This window comes from Saccopteryx leptura, chromosome 6 (genome assembly GCF_036850995.1).
Source record: "Saccopteryx leptura isolate mSacLep1 chromosome 6, mSacLep1_pri_phased_curated, whole genome shotgun sequence".
In the NCBI taxonomy this organism is placed as follows: domain Eukaryota; kingdom Metazoa; phylum Chordata; class Mammalia; order Chiroptera; family Emballonuridae; genus Saccopteryx; species Saccopteryx leptura.
Genome location: NC_089508.1, coordinates 36,926,784 through 36,949,967, shown reverse-complemented (window position 1 = coordinate 36,949,967; position 23,184 = coordinate 36,926,784). Strand labels below are relative to the sequence as shown.

At 45.3% G+C, this 23,184-nt stretch overlaps 2 protein-coding genes across 3 annotated transcripts in view; one reads left to right on the top strand and one right to left on the bottom strand.

The window, feature by feature from the left end:
• Window positions 1-1,933, bottom strand: part of SGPP1 (sphingosine-1-phosphate phosphatase 1) — a 56,474-nt gene extending 54,541 nt beyond the window's left edge. For both annotated transcript variants that reach the window (XM_066342800.1, XM_066342801.1), the window contains exon 1: window positions 1,089-1,933. In XM_066342800.1, coding sequence (XP_066198897.1) covers window positions 1,089-1,784 — 696 coding nt within the window. In that variant the 5' untranslated portion in view covers window positions 1,785-1,933. The remainder of the gene's footprint in view (window positions 1-1,088) is intronic.
• Window positions 1,783-22,058, top strand: LOC136377037 (uncharacterized). The gene is made up of 3 exons (XM_066343614.1): window positions 1,783-2,343; window positions 20,342-20,428; window positions 21,969-22,058. Exons 1-3 carry the CDS (start codon window positions 1,783-1,785, stop codon window positions 21,978-21,980), a joined length of 660 nt encoding a protein of 219 aa, XP_066199711.1. The 3' UTR covers window positions 21,981-22,058.
• Window positions 22,059-23,184: the final 1,126 nt, after the last annotated feature.

Below are 23,184 nucleotides of genomic sequence, written 5' to 3'. Positions count from 1 at the left end.
AACTAAATCTGGGAGAATCAGGTTCATCATAAAGGGGTTTTACACACAATGTGCATTTTTTCAATATAAGATGATTTTATGCTGTAACAGGAAAAACATTGATAGAGTCTGATTCCTTGCATCTTCCATAATTATTTACTTTATTCTTAAATTAAGGGACTGGTCTCTCCTTACAATTTAAAACACAGATAAAACTAACAGCAGTCTAAGAATAAGATTTGCATCTGTGAGAAAGTTTTTAAACCAAATTTATGAACCATGAAAAACTGAAAAATGGGAAGCCATAATATAAAACGCTTACCACTAAATATTCATCCCAAATTGTCAGGGTGACTCTATTGTCATACTTGCTGTTTTTGTAAACTCACTAATCCGACCAAGAACCCTAATTTTAAGAGTAAAGCCATGCATTTTTAAAGCTAACACAACAATCATAATTCAGTAGTAGCTCAACAACTGATACTACAGGTTAGTGATCCAGAAGATAAACTTTGCTTCTATCAGCAAATTAGCAACCACACCCCTGAAAAAAGAGAACTCAGGCTCTTCTCCATTCACTTCCTTAAAGGGTGGCTCTTGTTTAAAATTCATTACTTCATTGCCTCGCCCCACCATGTTTGTTTTGGAATTACACTACTGTATAAACACTGTCTCAGAAGAAAGCAAAAAACTTGACCTACGCCTCAAACTATCAGTTTGGGGGAAGGCACCATATACTACGGGGAAATCGAGTTTTAAAGTTACCTAACAATTCCTTCTAAAGACATTATAACTAATCATAATTGTATTCTGTGCATCACAAGAACTAAAACCGTTTAAAAACTAAACCAAAGCCCAATGACAACGTACTACTTTACAAACAGTGTTTCCTCTAGGTTCTAAGAAAGGCATTACTATTAAAATATGGTCTGAGAGCTAAGTGTCTAGGTTTCCCCGATCATTTAAGTTTTTAAACCTAGAAAGGTGCCTGTTTGAGGGCCCAGTAAAAAGCTGCAGAAAGATGTTTGGGAGGGGAACCAACAGTCAAATTAAAATAACCGTGGAGAGTTAACTCCCCAAGGCTGAGCGGGGCGAGGAGGGGACCTTACCTGCCAGCGGCCGTAGGTGAGGAGGACCATGGAAATAGGGATGGCGGTGCCGGACATGGCATGGGTGGAGGGCATGCTGTACTCCGAGTTGTAGAAGACCTCCAACTTGACCACGGGCGGCGAGGCGGGCCGCGGCCAGCGGATGATGTCCTTGGTGCACTGGCCCAGGTACATGACCAGCACCCAGATGACCACGAGCCTCCGGCCCACCAGGGCATCCAGGTTCCAGATCCAGAAGGGGAAGAACAGGATGTAAAACAGTTCGTTGCCCAGCTCCGTGCCGAAGCAGAACAGGTAGTAGAGCGGCCAGTTGCTCACGTGGGCCAGCTCGCCCTCCTCGCCCGTCAACGAGTTTCGCCGCAGGGCGCCCGCTCGCCGCGGCGAGGCCGGGCCCAGCTCGGTGGCCAGCCCGTTCCGCACGCCGTTCGGGGCGCCGCCGCCGCCTGGCTTGGCGGGACACGGATTGCAGTCGCCCCCGGGGGGCTGGGGGGCTGCGCGCGCCCCCGGCTGCCGCTCCCGGCACCGGGAGTCTCCGGAGAGGGGCGCCTCCGCTTTCTCATCTTCCCTCGGGTCGGCGGCGGCCGCGGCGGAGCGGCTTGGCGGCGCTTCCACCCCGCACAGCCGCTGGAAGCGGGCCACTTTCTGCGGGTCCTGCAGACGGCCAGCCAGCAGAGCCAGGCGCTGCCTCAGCGACATGATAACGGGACCCGTGGGGCCCTCGCACGGGAGGACGGCGGCAGGCGGGCGGGCCGGCCCCCGGCGCAGCCCCGAATCGCGCGCCTGGCCAGTGGCAGCAACAGTAACAGCAGCAGCAGCAGCAGTGCCCCGCTCAACCCGCTGGGTTCTGCCAGCTGACGGCGCCACAGGCCGCAGCGACGGCCCCGCGCCCCTCCTTCGCCGGCGCGCGCTCCGCTACCGCCCGCGGCCTCCACGCGCCGGCGCGCGCCGAGCCCCGCCCCGCCCTCATCGCGGCTGGGGCGGGTGTCGCGCCGCGCGCGTCCGCTGGAGCGCGTCCGCCGGAGCGCGCCCCGCGGCGTCTAGGTGCTGGGGCTCGGCCCCGCGGCGGCCCTCAGGTTCGCCTGAAATACCCACCAGGCGTCGCGGCACTCGGCGCGCGGGACGTTGGGCGTCCTCCCTCCCCAACTTGAGCCCTTCGCAAGCTGTCGCCGTGGAACATTGGCTCAGAGGGGCGCCTACCCTGGTGTCAGCTTCGTTGGAGTTTGTGGCCAAACATCCGGATATCCTGCTGGCACAGGTGAATGGTGAATGAAGGTGAACTAACCTCCACGCGCCCGGAACCATTCGACCTAATCGTCACAAGTAATTATAAAGCTGTCTCAACAGATTGATGTCCTGAAAGCCACGTGCCGATTGACAGTGGTGGCAACGCTAGACGTAGGTCCCAGGACAATGCTGTGTCACCAAATATTGTGGTGTAAGTTAAAGAGATCTCAGGTATTTCTGAGTTACATGTAGCATCATTACCTTTTAGTAAATTCTAATTATCTACAGGGCTTGCACAGAAATTAATTGGTGGCTGAGTGCAGTGTGTAGATTTTTGAGTTGGATAAAGTCGATTTAGTGCCTCACAAGTTACAGACATGACTTCTAGAAAGAATAGTTTTTATTAGAAGATCTTAGAACTCTAAGTTCAGGAAGTTATTTTGGTTGAGCTTAATGCCTATAATTAAAGAATTTGAACCTCTTCCAAGAAACAGGCTGGAAAATTCTGCCTTTATGTCATTAGAAATATTTTCCGCTTTCCCAGGGAGTTATTCTCCTTCCACTCCACTTGTCTGGCCGTCCCTATCCCTCTCCCCAAGATGTTCACAGTATAAATGGGAGACAGAGCTAGGCCCACCTCTAGAGTACACAGAGAAGTACTGAAATAGAGACCTAAACAGCATGTTCCAGAAGAAGAAACAAGTTCACTGTGACAACATGAATCGTGTTAACAGGTGATCCTGTTCAGATGGATTTAATTAAAGAGCAAGATACCAATAGTTAGAGAAGCCCATCTTAGGAAGAGAGAAAATTAATAAAGAGGGTATGGAAATATATATATGTAAAGATGTATTTTGCAAACAATAGCCCATAGAGTAAAGAGTAGGAACGTAAGTGATGGGAATGAAATTAGAGAAAGGAAGTATAGGACCAAATTGTCAAGTCTTGAATGGCAAGCTGGGGATTATATTTTATAGGCAGTGGAGAGTCATGCAAGGCTAAGCAAGGAAGTGACATTAGAACTGTGCTTTAGAAAGATAACTGGGAAGAAAATCAAAGGTAAGTTGCCAGCTGTCAGAGACCAAAGGCCAGGTAAATAATTAGATGATTGCAGTTAATAGGTGAGAGAATGAGGGCTGGAACTAGGCTGTTGGGCAGACAAGTATGTTACAAGTGTGTTAGGTTTGCTCGCTTGCACTTTGCCTGATTGGTGCGTGAACACGGGGCAGTTCTTCGTGTGTATAGTCTATGTAAGGCTGGGGGTGCTTGCCCTCAGGGTGGCTGTAAAGCCAGCAGCCACAGCCATCACAGCCACCTGGCCCATATAGGTTCGCATTACAGACGGTAATGAAACAATGGAGCCAAGAACTGGTGGGCCATTACCTTTAATCCTAGCTTGCACCCAGCGGACAAGTAAAAACACACACTGGGCTCCAAAACCCACTCATTCAGTGCTCACAAAGCTACTGACTTATCCGAGTTTCCTAGAATCAAAGGTTTCTAGCTCACTAGCCTTATTCACCTCTGTTCCCCATCTCCTTCTCTGCACAAACTGGCTTCTCTTCCAGCACTCAGCCATCTTGGCTGCTTCTTTCCTCTCCTCTACGTGGCCTTTCTCTGCTCTCCTATAGCATGGGCTCCTCCTAGAACATAATCACTCTTCTCCCTGCACAAACTGGCTTCTCTTTCAGCACTCCACCATCTTGGCTGCTTCTCCTGGACTCCTCCACGTGGCCTTTCTCTGCTCTCCTCTCTAATGCTAATCTCAGGAACTGAGAGAGAGCAAGCTCCTGGTCTGCCCCACTTTATAGTGCAGAAATTAACACCTTTAATCCAATATACAAATAAGGAAGTCTCTGATACAAAGTCACTTATCTGAGGCATAATGGGATTCCTCATGAGAGTGCACCACCCCCACATCAAAAAGGGTGGGAAAGGCTTAGTCCTAAAACCAAACCCCAGGCTACAAGGATCCTGTCTGCGCCCAACACACATTAATATAATCATGCCCATCCCCAGCAAGAAGGGCAGCTAATATCACCTGGGCGACGGGCTTCCATGTGGGCAGTGCTATCTTTAACAAAGTGAGCATAATATATTTTATCTGCCCAACAGTGGCAGATTGTAAATTGCAGATTGCTTGCCGCCTTGGGGTTGGGGGGGCATTGTTTGCTGGTGAAGGGGTTTTTGCCCTGGTCTGTTTTGCTCGTGAGTCCTAAGAGCGAGGGAGAAGTAGTTTTCTCTGCCTGCTTGCTCATCTGCCATTGCGAGACTCTAATAAACGGAATGGCCCACCATTTTCCAGCTCCACAGTTTCCTTACCATCTGCCCAAATCCAGTGTGAACCTGCATGGCCACGGCCACCAGCCTTACAGCTATGATTCTGGGAATTGGAAGAAAAGGGATCAATTCGAACAGGATTTTGGAAGTAGCAAAAAAATTAAAGCATTTCATTTCAATTCATAGGTCTGTTGGCAAATAGGTTTGCAATATATACCTATCAAATCATTATGTTGAACATCTGAAACTAATACAATGTACTATGTCAATTGTACTCTACAAAACTGTGGGGGGGGGGACTGTTACTTAATAAAAAATATTAAACTGAATATTCACTGATGTCAGTTTATTTTCTTTTGATTATCTGGACCTCACTTAATTTCTTGTTTGTTAAACTATAAAATTTGTATATTGCAAACTACTTATGATAAATTATTGCTATTACTAGAATATTTTTGACATGTAGGTATCAGTACGAAGCACATTATCAATATCAACAAATGGTGATTATGAATTTGTTATTTTTAAAAGATTAAACTTGTTGATTAAATTCTTACATATACACCTAATGGTTTTATCCTGCATCTTTGATTAGTTTGTTTTTAAGTGAAAGGAGGGGAGATAGACAGACTCCTGTATGCATCACGACTGGGATCTATCCAGCAATCCCTGTCTGGGGCTGATGCTCTGCCCATCAGGGGCCATGCTCACAACCAAGATATTTTTAGCTCCTGAGGCAAAGGCCCCATGGAGCCATCCTCAGGACCCTGGGTGATGTGCTCATTGAGCCATGGCTACAAGAGGGGGAGAGAGAGAGAAAAGGGGAGGGGAAGGAGTGGAGGAGCTGATGGGCACTTCTGTGTGCCCTAACTGGGAATCGAACCTGGGACATCCACACGCCAGGTGATGCTCTACTACTGAGCCAACTGTCTGGGGCTATTGATTGATTTTCTTCGAGAAAGGATGAGAGAGAGGGGAGGGGTAGGGGAAGAATTCACTTGTTTTACTCAGTTGTGCATTCATTGGTTGCTTCTCGTTTGTGCCCTGACCGGGGATCCAACTTGCAACCCTGTCATTTTGGGACAACACTCTAACCAATTGAGCGAACCAGCCAGGGTCCTACTTTTCTTTTTCTTTTAATTTTTTTTTCTTTTTTTAATTTTTTTTAAGTTACATGAAGTTCTGCAAATTGTGTGGTTTTTTTTCTTTATTCATTTTTAGAGAGGAGAGAGAGAGGGAGAGAGAGAGAGAGAGACAGAGAGAGAGAAGGGGGGAGGAGCTGGAAGCATCAACTCCCATATGTGCCTTGACCAGGCAAGCCCAGGGTTTCGAACCGGCGACCTCAGCATTTCCAGGTCGACGCATTATCCACTGCGCCACCACAGGTCAGTTCTTTTAATTTTTATTTATTGATTTTAGAGACAGGAAAGGAGAGAGAGAGAGAGAGAGAGAGAAATATTGATTTGTTGTTCCACTTATTCATGCATTCGCTGGTTGATGCTTTTTTTAATGTTTATTTTATTGATTTTAGAGAAAGGTAGGGAAAGAGAGAGACAGGAATATCCGTCTGTTTCTGTATGTACCCTGACCAGGGATTGAACTGGCAACCTCTGTGCTTCAGCACTCTATCTAACCAAGCTATCCAGCCAGGGCGCTGGTTGATTCTTGTTTGTTCCCTGACCAAGGGTTGAACCCATAACCCTACCAGTGGTCGGCAAACTCATTAGTCAGTAGAGCCAAATATCAACAGTACAACGATTGAAATTTCTTTTGATAGCCAAACTTTTTAAACTTAAACTATTGAATATATAGGTAGGTACATTCCTTATCAAGATAGCACCCGCACATGATATTTTGTGGAAGAGCCACACTCAAGGGGCCAAAGAACCGCATGTGGCTTGCGAGTCGCAGTTCGCCAACCAGGGCCCTAGCCTTTGAGACAATGCTAACCAACAGCTTCCTGACCAGGGCTCACTTTTATTCTTAAAATCTGACTCATGGCTTTTTTTTTTTTTTTTTTTACAGTAATGATTGGAAATACAGGTGTATACCCAGGTGTATACAAAAGATTATTTTTTTAAGTTTAGGACTTGAAATCTCCAAGCACACCTGCCCATCATTCATCATTGTAGACATTTTGGTAGGTGTTGATTTGTCCCTAATGATTTTATGTTTGCAATATACTACAAACATAAATTCTCCATTAATCAGAGTGGTTAATTAAATTTTCTAAAGAATATACAGTGTTTTATATACTTTAGCTCTTGGTGAAAATATTTGCAAAATGTATATTTTTTGAAAGTACAGTAAAACAAGCAACATCCTTTTGGGGGGGCATTTTTATTGTCAAAAATATGTAACGGCCCTGGCTGGTTGGCTCAGTGGTAGAGCGTCGGCCTGGCGTGCAGAAGTCCCGGGTTCGATTCCGGCCAGGGCACACAGGAGAAGCGCCCATCTGCTTCTCCACCCCTCCCCCTCTCCTTCCTCTCTGTCTCTCTTTTCCCCTCCCGCAGCCAAGGCTCCATTGGAGCAAAGATGGCCCAGGTGCTGGGGATGGCTCCTTGGCCTCTGCCCCAGGCGCTAGAGTGGCTCTGGTCGCAACAGAGCCACACCCCGGAGGGGCAGAGCTTCGCCCCTGGTGGGCGTGCCGGGTGGATCCCGGTCGGGCGCATGCAGGAGTCTGTCTGACTGTCTCTCCCCGTTTCCAGCTTCAGAAATATACAAAAAATATATATATATGTAACATAAAATTCACCATCTTACCCTTTTTTAAAAACCTATCTTTTTTGTGTGTGGTTATTTGAGGACTTTGAAGACTTAAGATCTGGACTTAGAAATGAAGATGGAGCCCTGGCCTGGTAGCTCAGTTGGTTAGAGTAGTGGTCTCCAACTTCCGGGCCGTGGACCGGTACCAGTCCATGGGCCATTTGGTACTGGTCCGCAGAGAAAGAATAAATAACTTACATTATTTCTGTTTTATTTATATTTAAGTCTGAACGATGTTTTATTTTTTTTAAATGACCAGATTCCCTCTGTTACATCTGTCTAAGACTCACTCTTGATGCTTGTCTCGGTCACGTGATACATTTATCCGTCCCACCCTAAAGGCCGGTCCGTGAAAATATTTTCTGACATTAAACTGGTCCGTGGCCCCAAAAAGGTTGGGGACCACTGGGTTAGAGCATTGTCCTGACACACCAAGTGTATGGCAAGGAGCCGCCATTGTGGCCATTCACATGCATGTTCCCATTGGATTCCGGCAGACGGTAAAGAAATGGCAGAGTGGAGGATAGTGGGCCATTCTGTTTATTGGTGTCTCACCAAGACAGGCAAACCACAAGAGAAGACGAAGGAAAAGCAGAAAACCTGCTTTTCTCGTGAAGGGCAAGTGATCAGGGAGGCCCCTGCAATGGTGATAGCAGAAACCAAGAGAGAGCAAGCTCTTGGTCTGCCCCACTTTATAGTATAGAAATCAAAACCTTTAATCCAATATACGAACAAGGAAGTCTCTGATACAAAATCACTTATCTGAGGCATAATGGGATTCCTCATGAGAGTGTACCACTCCACATTATGCAATCAGTCAAGGTCTTAAAACTAAGCCTTAGGCTATAATGACTGGCCTACTTATAGCCTATCCCCCACACCCAATATAAACTATAAGCAAGCAAACATATATATCATATTTATAAACTTATTTGACCAACATTCCACCCCTTTTGCTCGCTTCACAATCTAAACCAGGGGTCCCCAAACTACGGCCCGCGGGCCGCATGCGGCCCCCTGAGGCCATTTATCCGGCCCCTGCCACGCTTCTGGAAGGGGCACCTCTTTCATTGGTGGTCAGTGAGAGGAGCATAGTTCCCATTGAAATACTGGTCAGTTTGTTGATTTAAATTTACTTGTTCTTTATTTTAAATATTGTATTTGTTCCCGTTTTGTTTTTTTACTTTAAAATAAGATATGTGCAGTGTGCATAGGGATTTGTTCATAGTTTTTTTTATAGTACGGCCCTCCAACAGTCTGAGGGACAGTGAACTGGCCCCCTGTGTAAAAAGTTTGGGGACCCCTGATCTAAACCATAGGGATCTTCCATGATGGTGCAAGGAGTGGGATACATTGCTAAAACAGAAACAGTACCAACTACAGCAATAGGATTAACAAATCAAAAGCTATGGGCGAAATGAGAGAGCTGTCAGCAGCTCCAAGAGAGGCAAATCTTTCCCCTCTGGCAGAATACAGGCCAGAGTTTTGTCTGCAGACAGCACCGTAGCTGGTACCAGAGGCCACCCTGCTGGTTCTATGTGTAGTAAAATAGGAGAACTCATTATTGGCCATAAAGAAATTACAAAGTTGCCCTTCATAATGCTGTCCCCCTGAGCACTCAACAGATAATACACTTCTACCTTAGGTGGCCAGATGCTGGTTGCCCAAGGAGTTAACTGGAGGTCCACCTCTAACCCCTTTCCCCATGGTGCCAACGAGGCTACCCATCTCAGATGGGGGGCCTGTACGGTCCAGGGCCAAGTCCATCAAAGCCATTGGCCTTTAAGAAGGGCTTTTGGGGCAGGCAAGAGCACGTTGCCCTGCTGTCCAAAACCTGGCTTGAGTAAAAATGTCCTTGGTGTGTATCTGCAACTGAATGGGGGCAGCTGCCTGATGCAGGAGGGCCTCTACTGGAGCTGGGCTCCCCCATCGAGGTCTCTCATTCAAAATCTGGAGTACTGTCCAGAAGCGGTGTGTCCATCCAATAAGGGAGCCAGTGCCCCCCTCCTGTCGCAGTCCCTGCTTTAAGAGTCCATTATAGGCCTGACCTGTGGTGGTGCAGTGGATAAAGTGTCAACCTGGAAACGCTGAGGTTGCCGGTTCAAAACCCTGGGCTTGCCTGGTCAAGGCACATATGGGAGTTGATGCTTCCTGCTCCTCCCCCCTTCTCTCTCTCTCTCTCTCCCCTCTCTATAATGAATAAATAAAATCTAAAAAAAAAAAAAAGAGTCCATTATACCGCTCAATGATACCAGCAGCCTGGGGGTGGTAGGGAACATGGTACTTCCAGTGCACCCCCAGCTCTTGAGCCCATTACCTCACCATTGAACCAGTGAAGTGGGTGCCTTTGTCACTTTCAAGAACCAGCGGTCGCCCGTATGCAGCACTCAGGTGGTCCAGAGCCTGTATGACTGCCCTCTGGTCAGGGTTACGAGCGGGGTAAGCAGCAAGCAGACCGGTGGCAGTATCTACACAGGTGACTGCATACTGGTACCCTTCTGACTTTGGTAAGGGTCCAATGATGTCTATCTGCCATCGTGTCAGTGGAACATGACCCCTCTGGACCTGTCCAGGTGACACCAGTGGTCTCCAAGGGTGTTTCTTGGAACATACTGCACATTGCTCACAGGCTGCAAGTACCTCTGCATAGGACACAGGCAAGTTCCACGCCTTAACCGTAGCCCACATAGTTTTCTGTCCCGCATGGAGCAGGTGCCAGTGGAGCCACTGTGCCACATCACCTGCAGGTGCAGTATCCAACCATCACACCCTTGCCAACGTATCTGCCTCATCATTCCCAGGATGGGCTAGAGGGGCATGCCCCGTGACATGATATTCTGTCACCTGCTTCTAGTGTCCTATTTCCCATAAGTCCTGCCACATGGCCTGAACCCATAGTGGACAGTGCATTACCATCCACTGGTTAATGTGCCAAGTAGCAATCCAAAGGGTCAATCCACGATAGAAAGCCCAGCTGTCAGTACAGATCACCAGAGGTGAAGGTTCATTATGGGCAACTAGCCAAACAGCTCTTAATTCTGTACATTGGCTGCTTTGACCTGGACTCATGTCCATCCAAATAGTCTCAGTGGCCGGATAGAAGACTATAGCCATCCATTGGGCAGGTTGGCCCCTGCTGGAACCATCAGTATACCAGGCATCCTCGGGGATGGGCACCCACCCCTCCTGGTAGGGACTGACTTCAGGTTCCGCCTCCTGAGCCCCAGTTGCACCTGACTCTAAGGTCACATAGGTGACTGGACCCAAGACTTCCTGCAGTTCTGCCCTCAATGGGCTGGTGCTAAGAGCACAGCATTGCTGCAGGTAGGCACCCCACTTGGCCAGGGTGGAGGTTTGGGCCATACCACTACGTGGTTTGGTTGCTCAATCTCTCACCCATGCTGCAATAGGGTATGTTGTCTTGACTGTAACTGGTGTTGTGGTTGTAATACTCTCAGTGGTCAGGAGGGCAGCATACACAGCTGCCAGCTGCTTCTCCACTAATGAGTAACGAACTTCAGCACCTTTCCACAATTGGGACCAAAACCCAATAGGTTGCCATAAGTGCTCTGCCACAAGCCCCGTCCAAACCCCTTTGAGGTTACATGAACATTGTTGGGCAGATAAAATATATTATGCTCACTTTGTTAAAGATGGTGCTGCCCACATGGAAGCTCATCGCCCAGGTGATATTAATGTTTGTTGGGGGCGGGCTGTGGGCAGGCAGGATCCTTGTAGCCTGAGGCTTGGTTTTAGGACTAAGCCTTTCCTACCCTTTTTGATGTGGGGTGGTACAATCCCATCATGCCTCAGATAAGTGACTTTGTGTTAGAGACTTCCCTATTTTGTATATTGGATTAAAGGTTTTGATTTCTACACTATAAAATGGGGCAGAACGGGAGCTTGCACTCTTGATTCCTGTAAAGCCGGGAGCCACGGCTGCCACTATCAAAGCAGCCTGGCCCATGCAGGTTCGCATTGGATTCGGACAGTCGGTAAAGAAACAACGGAGCCAAAAACTGGTGGGCCAGAGTCTTTAATCCTAGCTTGCACCTGGCAGGTAAGCAAAAAACACACACTGGGCTCCAAAACCCACTCACATTCAGTGCTCACAAAGCTACTGACTTATCTGAGTTTCCTAGAATCAAGGGTTTCTAGCTCACCAGCCTTATTCTCCTCTGTTCCCCATCTCCTTCCTCTTCCCTGCACAAACTCTGCACAAACTGACTTCTCACTCAATACTCCGCCATCTTGGCTGCTTCTCCTGGCCTATTCCACGTGGCCTTTCTCTGTTCTCTGCTGTGATCTCTCTGCTCTCTCATGCTAATCATCCCAGGAACCAAAAGAGCAAGCTCCCGTTCCATCCCCATTTTATATTGTAGCTTCACAACCTCTAATCCAATATACAAAATAGGGAAGTCTCTAATACAAAGTCACTTCTCTGAGGCATGATTGGATTGTACCACCCCACAGCAAAAAAGGGTGGGAAAGGCTTAATCCCAAAACCAAGGCCCAGGCTACAAGGATCCTGCCTGCCCACAACACACATTAATATCAGCTGGGCAACGGCCTCCACGTGGGCAGCGTTATCTTTTACAAAGTGAGCATAATACATTTTATCTGCCCAACAGTTCCTGAGATTAATATTAGAGAAGAGAGCAGAGAGGAGAGCAGAGAAAGGCCACGTGGAGGAGGCCAGGAGAAGCAGCCAAGATGGCGGAGTGTTGAGTGAGAAGCCAATTTGTGCAGAATTTGTGCAGGGAGAAGGAAGGAGATGGGGAACAGAGGTGAATAAGTCTGGTGAACCAGAAACCTTTGATTCTAGGAAACTCGGATAAGTCAGTAGCTTTGTGAGCACTGAATGTGAGTGGGTTTTGGAGCCCAGTGTGTGTTTTTACTTGCCCGCCAGGTGCAAGCTAGGATTAAAGATGATGGCCCATCAGTTTTTGGCTCCATTGTTTCTTTACCGACTGTCTGAATCCAATGCGAACTTGCATGGGCCAGGCGGCTGTAATGGTGGCCATGGCTACTGGCTTTACAAACATCCAGCTCACAGGGCCTGGCAGGATCAAACACATTCAAGGTTTTGTAAGGTACGAAAAGCTGAAAAATTGATATTGATATTCTGGGAGGAAAGGTCAGGCTTTCTTGTCCCATACCTCCTTTAGGGAGGGGAGGGAGAAGAATGTAGAAGTTTCTGGCTTGCAAGAACAATGAGTCATTCAGTTTCAAATTTAAAATAAAGGTTAACCTAGAAACTTCTAGGTTTCTACTCTTTCAATAGGAGGCAGCATTTACATACCACCTTGCATTGATTGTAGTTCCTCTTCTTCCTGGAATCTTTGGGTAAAACACCTCTAGGCTAGTGAGGGAAGATGAACCCTAAAAGATTTGTAAATGTCTTTGATTGTGTTACCTTAAAAGTCTTAATGTTTCCGTGTATCCCCTAAACAAATGTTGTCAGCCCATGCCATGATGTCATGCTCTCCCCCGCCCGTGTGAGATCAAGGGTATATAAGCAGCCCCTGAACTATTTTTTCACTGCACGATTTGGATCTGATGCTCCTTGTCAGCCATATGCGGCCGGCATATATTTTTTTTAATATTTTATTTATTGATTTTTTTAGAGAGAGAGGAGTGTGAGAGAGAGACAGAGAGAGAGAGAAGGGGGAGGAGCAGGAAGCATCAACTCCCATATGTGCCTTGACCAGGCAAGCCCAAGGTTTCGAACCGGCGACCTCAGTGTTCCAGGTCGACGCTTTATCCCACTGCACCACCACAGGTCAGGCCACAGCCGGCATATTTAATAAATCTCTTCAAAATTCATCTGGACTGGGTGTCTCTACGTGAACTCGATGAAATGAGGTACAGTGCCTTTCAGAATCTGGAGTGCGGTACTTTATAACAGTTGGAGGGGCAACATAAGCAGCAGCCCTCGCTGCTTTGTGATCATGAGCGGCCTCCAGCTCTCCCGAATCTACCATCTGTGTAACTGCATTGATGGGCTGCCCCACATAGGGGCCAAAGATAGCCACAAGTGACCCAAAAAGGGCTGACGGGGCGCTAGCAAGGACAAATTTCCTCATTTTTGCTGTAAACACTTCCTCGTATGGCTCACGGGACCCCAAGGTTCTGGATTTGATTCCTAGTCAGGGCTCATACAAGAAACAACCATGAATGCATAAATAAGTGAAACAACAAATTGATATTTCTATCTCTCTCTCTCTCCTTTTCTCTCCTTCCTTATTTCCCTCCCCCCACCCCTCCTTCTCTTCCTTCCTCTCTAAAAATTAATAAATATGAATGTTGGTTAAATAAGTTTTAAATATGATATACATATATTAATATGTTTGCTATCTTATAGTTTGCATTGTGTGTGGGAGACAGGCTGTAAGCTGGCAAAGTTATTATAGCCTAAGGCTTAGTTTTAAAACTAAGCTTTTGCCCACACCCTTGACTGTTACATGATGTGGGGTGGTGCACTCTCATGAGGAATCCCATCATGCCTCAGATAAGTGACTTTGTATTAGAGATTTCCCTATTTGTATATTGGATTAAAGGTTTTGATTTCTACACTATAAAGTGGAGCAGACTGGGAGCTTGCTCTCCCTCAGTTCCTGAGATTAGAATTAGAGAGGAGAGCAGAAGCAGCCAAGATGGCGGAGTCCTGAAGGAGAAGTCAGTTTGTGCAGAGTTTGTGCAGAGAGAAGGAGATGGAGAACAGAGGTGAATAAGTCTGGTGAGCTAGAAACCTTTGATTCTAGGAAACTCAGATAAGTCAGTAACTTTGTGAGCACTGAAGGAGTGGGTTTTAGAGCCCAGTGTGTGTTTTTACTTGCCCACCGGGTCCAAGCTAGGATTAAAGCTAATGGCCCACCAGTTCTTGGCTCCGTTGTTTCATTACCATCTGTCCAAATCCAATGCGAACCTGCATGGGCCAGGTGGCTGTGATGGTGGCCGTGCCTACTGGCTTTACAATGAAAAATAAAGAAATAAACAGAATTGTAGCCCTAGAAGGGGTTTAGAAGCCGTTTTATTAATTGACTAATTTTATGAGATCATTTAGTTTATTAATCTGTTATGTTAAATGTCAGTTGTGCTAGATTCCTGGAGATGCAATGCTATTAAGACACATATGCTTCCAAGATGCTTATGTTCAAATCATCACTGTGAATACTATTAAATGTCATCCTTCTAGGCTCCTGATTAGATGAGTGGATATTGTCTTTCAAGTTTCCCTCCTCTGAATTCTTTCACGCATTTTTCTTTGTTCCCGTTGCCACACCCCTAAGCCAAGTTCAGGTGACAAAGAAGGAGCATTCTAGGAAGTGGTTGAAGATTTATTTATGTTATAACTGGGGTTTCAAAATCACAGTTGACTCTATATAAGAAACCTATCATGGCTGTTTCAACTAGAACGAATTCTGTGTTTTACCTTTTAGTTTCATTATAATCAGTTTCTACCTTTGCAATTATGTTATTGTCAGTGGGAACAAGAATCAGGCTTGTCTTTCCTTCGTGGACTACCTATATCAGTAACTCGGTCTCCTCTCCCTACCTGGAACACTGGCTTTCTTTCCTTCTACCTAACTATATTGTACCCCATATTCAAGGTTTGTGCCTTCCATAAAGTACCTAAGAAAATGAACACTCAGGGTAATCTTGCTAGCACTTGGTGGAATTGACTCCTCTGATGACCACAAACTCAGCACCCACCTTCTGCTGGACCAAGGGGGTAGGTTCCCTGAGGGTTTTTTTGTGCTTTGGGCAAGTTATAGGTTAGACAAGAGTGATCTCTCTCCAACGGCTAAAGCTTTAACTTACATATTCCAAAATACTGTAGACATAATTCTTCCTTTAGAGCAGCGGTTCTCAACCTGTGGGTCGCGACCCCCGTGGGGTCGCCTAAAGCCATCGGAAAATACATAATGCATATCAGGTATTTACATTCTGAAATATAACTGTAGCAAAATTACAGTTATGAAGTAGCCACCAAAATTATTTTTTGGTTTGGGGTCACTGCAACATGAGGAACTGTATTGCAGGGTCACGGCATTAGAAAGGTTGAGAACCACTACTTTAGAGAAAACAAGTTACCAGTGAAAGAAAGTACAATTGCCGTATAGACAGCGACAGCAACCAGAGGTTTGAGGACCCTTAAAGTCTGAGCCATTTTTCCAGTCGTTCCTAAGAACCACCTCTGCAGCCTTGCCTTTTTTGATGCTTGACTATTCAATCCTTCCTTGGATTTCATGAGCCAATAAATTCCCCTTTCTATTCAAGTTTGAGTCCAGTTTTTGTAATTTTCAAATAAAATATAATCATGCAGGTAGTTAGTGGCAGAATTAGAACCAGAAGCCACATCTAATTGCTGATCTACAGCCTTGCCAACAAAAAATACTGCTGTCCCCTGGAGGCAAGGATGCATGCTGATTTTCTAATTCTTTGTTATTTTTACTAACATAGCGCTAACAGCAACGCTGAATGGTGCATGCAGTTCACTGTTCTGGAAAGAATCCTATCTTGAGTCAGAATGAAATGTGGAAAAGAAAGGTTCTTAGCATAAGTAACTTAGCAGAACTTATTTTTCTAAAAGATTCCCTACCCCTGGCCTTGAAGCTGGTTTCCCAGGCTGTGGCTTTGGGCTGGTTGAGAGGTTGCAGATGTTCCCAGAATGTTTCTCCCTGAATTAATCCTATAGATAAGCATTGTAAATGAGTTTGTTTCACTGCTTTGTTTTACTTCTAGGCTTCTCCTCCTCCACATACCCCAATCAGTGTGTAATTCTGTTTTTATAAAGAAACTTTTTTTTTTTAGATTTTATTTATTCATTATAGAGAGGATAGAGAGAGAGTGAGAGAGAGAGAGAGAGAGAGAGAGAGAGAGAGAGAAGGGGGGAGGAGCAGGAAGCATCAACTCCCATATGTGCCTTGACCAGGCAAGCCCAGGGTTTTGAACCGGCAACCTCAGTGTTTCCAGGTTGACGCTTTATCCACTGCGCCACCACAGGTCAGGCTGTAATTCTGTTTTTAAAACTGGGGTCCCCAAACTACAGCCCCCCGCAGGGCTGCATGCGGCCCCCTGAGGCCATTTATCCGGCCCCGCCGCACTTCCAGAAGGGGCACCTCTTTCATTGGTGGTCAGTGAGAGGAGCATAGTTCCCATTGAAATACTGGTCAGTTTGTTGATTTAAATTTACTTGTTCTTTATTTTAAATATTGTACTTGTTGCCGTTTTGTTTTTTTTTTTCTTTAAAATAAGATATGTGCAGTGTGCATAGGGATTTGTTCATAGATTTTTTTATAGTCCGGCCCTCCAACGGTCTGAGGGACAGTGAACTGGCCCCCTGTGTAAAAAGTTTGGGGACCCCTGCTTTAAAAGCTAACTTCAAACTGTGTTGGGGGCCTGTAAGGCCAGTATCCAAGGCCAGGGCCACTATCACAGCAGCCTGGCCCATGCAGGTTCGCATTGGATTCAGACAGTCGGTAAAGAAACAATGGAGGCTCAAACTGGTGGGCCATAGTCTTTAATTCTAGCTTGCACCCGGCGGGCAAGTAAAAATACACACTGGGCTCCAAAACCCAGTCACATTCAGTGCTCACAAGGCCACTGACTTATCCGAGTTTCCTAGAATCAAAGGTTTCTAGCTCACCAGACTTATTCACCTCTGTTCCCCATCTCCTTCCTTATCCCAAATACAAACTCTACACAAACTGGCATCTCACTCAGCACTCCACCATCTTGGCTGCTTCTCCTGGCCTCCTCCACGTGGCCTTTCTCTGCTCTCCTCTGCTCTCTCTTCTAATGATAATCTCAGGAACCAAGAGAACAAACTCTGTTCTGCCTCCATTTTATATTGTAGCTTCACAACCTCTAATCCAATATACAAAATAGGGAAGTCTCTAGTAGAGTCACTTCTCTGAGGCATGATTGGATTGTGCCGCCCCACATCAAAAAGGGTAGGAAAGGCTTAATCCCAAAACCAAGCCCCAGGCTACAAGGATTCTGCCTGCCTTTAGCCCACCCCAACACACATTAATATCACCTGGGCAACGGCCTCCTCGTGTTATCTTTAACAAAGTGAGCATAATACATTTTATCTGCCCAACAGGGCCGCATGGTTTGAACAACTTAGGTTTCCTAGCGGTCGCAGGCTTTAAAATAAAGACTCCTTAATTAGGCCACTTAATTGTGTGGCAAAACATCTGTTTCTCGCTATTCGGATACAACAAGAAGAGCTAGATTTACCACTGGCTTCCTCTATAAACTTAGGCAGATAAATTACTTATGATCTCAGAAGTACAAATCCTCATTGCAACATGGGAATAATAACAATCCTATCTGCCTGATAGGCTATGGAAAGGCTAAAATGAGCCTATATAGGTAAGAAAATTTTAAAGTAGAAAATTAACAACCACAAACATATAATTGTAGTAATAACAGGAAATTGAACTGAAAGTGCTGAGAACAGAATATACCTTGGAAGTTTTATTTTTTATTTTTTAATTTTATTTTTTATTAAGTGAGAGGCAGGAAGGCAGAGAGACAGACTCCCACATGCACTGTGACTGGGATCCACCTGGCAAGCCCCCTACGGGGGGGGGGGGGGGGATACTCTGCCTATCTGGGGCCGTTGATCAGTTGCTTATCAGCACCTGAGGTGAGGCCATGGAGCCATCCTCAGTGCCCAGGGCCAACTTGCTCAAACCAAGCCATGGCTGTAGGAGGGTGTTGGGCAAATGAGTTGTAAAATCTGTATTTTCTGGTTTTGATCACTCTTATTGTTAAAGATAGCCGGCTGCTATTCACTTGGTGATGCTCTCACATGATACAGCTAATTGCCTTTCATGCTTGGGAAGGGGCTTGGTTATGCTAATGTGTGCTGGAGGAGAGTATTGTCCCACTGAAACGTTTTAAAAGGAGGAGCTAGGAGGCCATTTTAGGGAGAGAGAAATCACGTTGTTGTAGAGAGGAGGAGACCGTGTTGTAGCCGGGCAGAGAGGCCACATGGTTGTAGGGGAAGAGCCAGCCAAAATGGCAGAATGTCGAAGGAGAAGCCAGTTTGTGCAGGAGAAGGAGATGGGGAACAGAGGTGAATAAGACTGGTGAGGGCCTTTGATTCTAGGGAAAAAACGGAAAAAGTCAGTGGCTTTGGAAGCCCTGAATGGAAAGGGAAGTGTTTTCCTGATGTGTGTATTTTCTCGCCCGCCGGTTGCAAGCAAGAATAAAGAGGATGGCTCACCAGTTTTTGGCTCCACTGTTTCTTTACCACCTGTCTAAAGGGAACCTGCACAGACCTGGCGGCTTTGATGGTGGCTGCGGCTACTGGCTTTACAGAGGGGAAGAGGGCGGGCAGTGGAGAAGCAGATGGTCACTTCTCCTGTGTGCCCTGACCATGAATTGAACCTGGGACTTCCACATGCCGGGCTGAAGCTCTAACACTGAACCAACCAGCCGGGGCGGGAAGTTTTATTTAAAGAACTGAATCTCATCTTATTGTCATCTTAAAATCATTCAAATATCCATCAAACTCAGCATAGTTAGATAGAAGGCATTGTCTTCTTCATACTTCTGCCTTCATTCACCACCCACTCAAATCTCTTCTCCACAGTGCTTTCAGAACTGAGAAGAAAATTTGATCACAATTCTACCTTGCTTAAAGTCCTCCAGTGTTTCCCTTTTGCCTCAAGATAAAATTCAAATTTTGCTTTGGCATTCACAAAGAACTGAATTTAGGTCTCTTAGTATACATTGGGAACAACTGATGACTGGGGACTAGTTTACTTAGAACTTTGGTTTCACAAGACTATTTGGCAATCTACCTGGCTTTTTGTTTTCTTCTCCCACTCCCCATGAGCTGTGTAAGCTGAAGAGACTCTAATAGGCCCAGTGAAGGAGGCCAGGTGCTATTCAGGCCTCAGTCAGGTCTTCATCATCCTGCCCCGTTTCTCTCTTGCCACTGCCCTGATACCCTTACTCCTTATTCAGTGATTCTGAAACGAAGTTCCCTGAATAGTTCAATGTAAAGCCAGCAGGCATGGCCACCATCTCGGCCGCCTGGCCTGTGAGGTTCTCATTAGATTCAGACAGATGGTAGTAAAACAACGGAGCCAAGAACTGGTAGGCTCTATCCACTGTGCTACCACCGACCTGGGTGTTTTTAACATGCCTGGTGACAGTCTTACTCCAATAAATATTAGGTTTTTTGAACAAACATGACTTTACAAAAGTATTTTCGATCCTCTAGTAGCAAAACTCATTGATCATAGACATAACTAAAATTTTTATCCTTTACAATTTATCATTTCCAACATATTCAATGTTTGGATATTTCAATAATATCCCAGAACTTCCCAACTTATAATGTTCAACAAATGTGAAATACTTTGCTAATAGAAAAATCTTTAAAATTAAGATTAGCTCTCATTAGAATGTGACTATATATAACAAAAGAGATAAACGTAAATGGAAATCTTCACTTGCCAAAGTTTTTCTCTTAATGGCATTGAGAATGTTTTCTAAAATTATTTAAAAAATAGATTCAGGGTGATAAGAATATTGTAGGCCTGACCAGGTGCTGGTGCAGTGGATAGAGCGTCAGACTGGGATGTGGAGGACCCAGGTTCGAGACCCCGAGGTTGCCAACTTGAGCGTGGGCTCATCTGGTTTGAGCAAAGCCACCACCTTGGACCCAAGGTTGCTGGCTTGAGCAAGGGGTTACTCGGTCTGCTGAAGGCCCACAGTCAAGACACATTTGAGAAAGCAATCAAGGAACAACTAAGGTGTCACAATGAAAAACTGATAATTGATGCTTCTCATCTCTCTCCATTCCTGTCTGTCTGTGCCTATCTATCCCTCTATCTGACTCTCTCTCTGTCTCTGAAAAAAAAAGAATATTGTAGTAATACTTGACACCTTTCTATTTATTTATTTATTTATTTATTTATTTATTTATTTATTTATTTATAATTTATTCATTTTAGGGAAGGGAGGAGCAGGAAGCATTAACTCCCATATGTGCCTTGACCAGTCAAGTCCAGGGTTTCAAACCGGCAACCTCAGCATTCCAGGTAAACATTTTATCCACTGCGCCACCATGGGTCAGGCTACTTGACACCTTTTTTGTGTGGCAGAGACAGAGAGAGTCAGACAGAGGGACAGACAGACAGGAAGGGAGAGAGATGAGAAACATCAATTCTTCGCTGTGGCTCCTCAGTTCATTGAAACTTGACACCTTTAATTGTATATCTATTTCACTTTACTGGCCAAAAAAAATACAAAATGATGTACTATATTGTTGGAGCAGTATTTCTCAACTTAAATTAAATGCACTTATCTAATCAATTCAATACAGAAAAATTATTTCACAGGTACCACACCCTTGCACAACTCCAATGAAAAACATTATAAGCCCTGGCCCAGTAGTTCAGTTGGTTAGAGCGTTGTCCCAACACAACAAGGTTGCGGGTTCAATCCCTGGCCAAGGCACACACAAGAATCAACCAGTGAATGCATAAATAAGTAAAAGAATAAATTGATATCTCTCTCTCTGTCTTTCTCTCTCTCTCTCCCTTCCTGTCTCTCTGAAATCTATTAAAAAATAAATTTAGGCCCTGGCCGGTTGGCTCAGTGGTAGAGCGTCAGCCTGGCATGCAGAGGTCCCGGGTTCGATTCCCGGCCAGGGCACACAGGCGAGGCGCACATCTGCTTCTCCACCCCTCCCCCTCTTCTTCCTCTCTGTCTCTCTCTTCCCCTCCCGCAGCCGAGGTTCCATTGGAGCAAAGATGGCCCGGGCGCTGGGGATGGCTCCTTGGCCTCTGCCCCAGGCGCTAGAGTGGCTCTGGTCGCAACAGAGCGACGCCCCGGAGGGGGAGAGCATCGCCCCCTGGTGGGCAGAGCGTCCCCCCGGTGAGCGTGCCGGGTGGATCCTGGTCGGGCGCATGCGGGAGTCTGTCTGACTGTCTCTCCCGTTTCCAGCTTCAAAAAAATACAAAAAAAAAAAAAAAAAAAGAAATTTAAAAATTACTAATTCATGGCTGCATTTTATTAAACTCTCTTTGTTCTTCACAGCAGCCTAAAGAGAAGTTCTCCTGTGGCTGTAAAGCAGTGAGCTGCCATGCTATCAGAGGGCTGCATGATAAAGATCTGAGAGTGACCTCTAGAATTTGAGGGGGGTCCCCTGTGGACAGATAGCAAGTAAAAAGGGACATCAATCCTATAACTGCAAGGAACAGAATCCTGCAGCAACTAGTGAGCTTCGAGGAAGGCCCAACCCAAATAAGAAAGACCCACAGCTCTGGTCAGCACCTTGATTTCAGCCTGGAAGACCCCAAACACAGGACGAGCTAACCTGTGCTCAGACACTTGATCCACAGACACTGTGAGGTAGAATGAGTGTTGTTTTAAGTCACTAAATTTATGGTAATTTGTCATGCGGTATAGAAAACTGATACATGGGCCTTGGGGGTGGGGAATTGGCTTTTAGGAAGATCTTAGAGCTTAAATTAGCTGCTAGCACCAAGCAGAAGAAGGTAGAACATAGGAAAGACTGTGTAATGACCCTGTGCCCAGAAGTTCCTGAAAGGTAGAAATTCTGCTTCTCATTCACAGATGGAAAAATGAGGCTCAGAGAGACCGGGACTTGCCTAACGTTACACAAGCAGGAAGAGTGAGGCTGGGACCTGAACCAGAGAAATCCCAACTACCTATGGCATGTTCCCATCTGGGGGTATATCTGAAGGTAAAACGTTCATGGTGTGCGGGCAAGGTGATGGACAGGACGCGCAGGGACCTAGAGGAGCCCGTTGGGAATGGAGCAGAACAATAGGTTCCATGTTAAAAGCAGAAAAAAAGAAAATATATACCCCTTCCCTCATGTCATTAATTCTTTAGTGTGGCAATGAAATATTTCAAATTTTTATGTTTTCTTTATTTTCATAATGTCCCTTTCTTCACCTTTTTATTTTTCATAAAAATGTCATGAGACACATAGCAACAATGATAAAGGAATTCAACCTATGTTTCTTCTGGGCTATTTCTAAAATTTTACAATTGTGGTTTTTTTAATGTATTTTATTGACAAGTTACCTCATTATGTATCATGCACTTCATAACTGCCAATTTTAAATACCAACTCTAAACAAAACTGACTTGACAAATTCATTTTATTCTCTGAATCAGTTTTTCTTCCAGTGAGGTATTAAACTATTTTAGAATCTTTCCTTGTCCAAATAAATTTTCTTTCAGTGACCAAAAGATAAGAAACTAGAATAGGGATGTGAGAAAATACTAAAACTTAAAAGCTACAATAAATGCTTCAAAGAAAATAAAAAGAAATAGTAATTTTAGCATGTGGTAAAGAGATCAACAATAATAACTACAATTTATTGAATGTTTCCTATATGTCAGCATTTTGTTAAAATTTTTACATAAATAACCTCATTTATTCTTCACAAAAATCTCTATGAGGTAAGTGTCACTACCTATGCCAAAATCACACAGCTGACAAGTAACAGTGCTAGGAATTGAATCTACTTCTACTTGTCTCTAAACCTTATGTTCTGACCACTATACATACTGCCTTCAACATAACATGTATTGGAGACCAAATTCTGTAAGCGTAATGGAATTGCTGTGAGTGCCATAGGAAGCAGGGAATAAGAGCTTAATACTTACAAATCAAAATCAAAATGGACAAAAATGTCTCTAAATGAGTTCCAAAATCTAGTCAGAAATTCAGCACATGTCTAGCACCTTGGACAACAATACCTGCTTTAGAAAGTAAAAGAATTTGTCCGTGAGGAAGCAAGGCATTAAAAAACTATTG

Bases quoted from the DNA above. Each gene is read 5' to 3' on its own strand.
- LOC136377037 (XM_066343614.1), top strand. From the start codon at position 1,783: ATGATAACGGGACCCGTGGGGCCCTCGCACGGGAGGACGGCGGCAGGC. The intron at 2,344-20,341 runs GTGAATGGTGAA...TATTCATTTTAG, and splicing joins CGGATATCCTGCTGGCACAG to GGAAGGGAGGAGCAGGAAGC.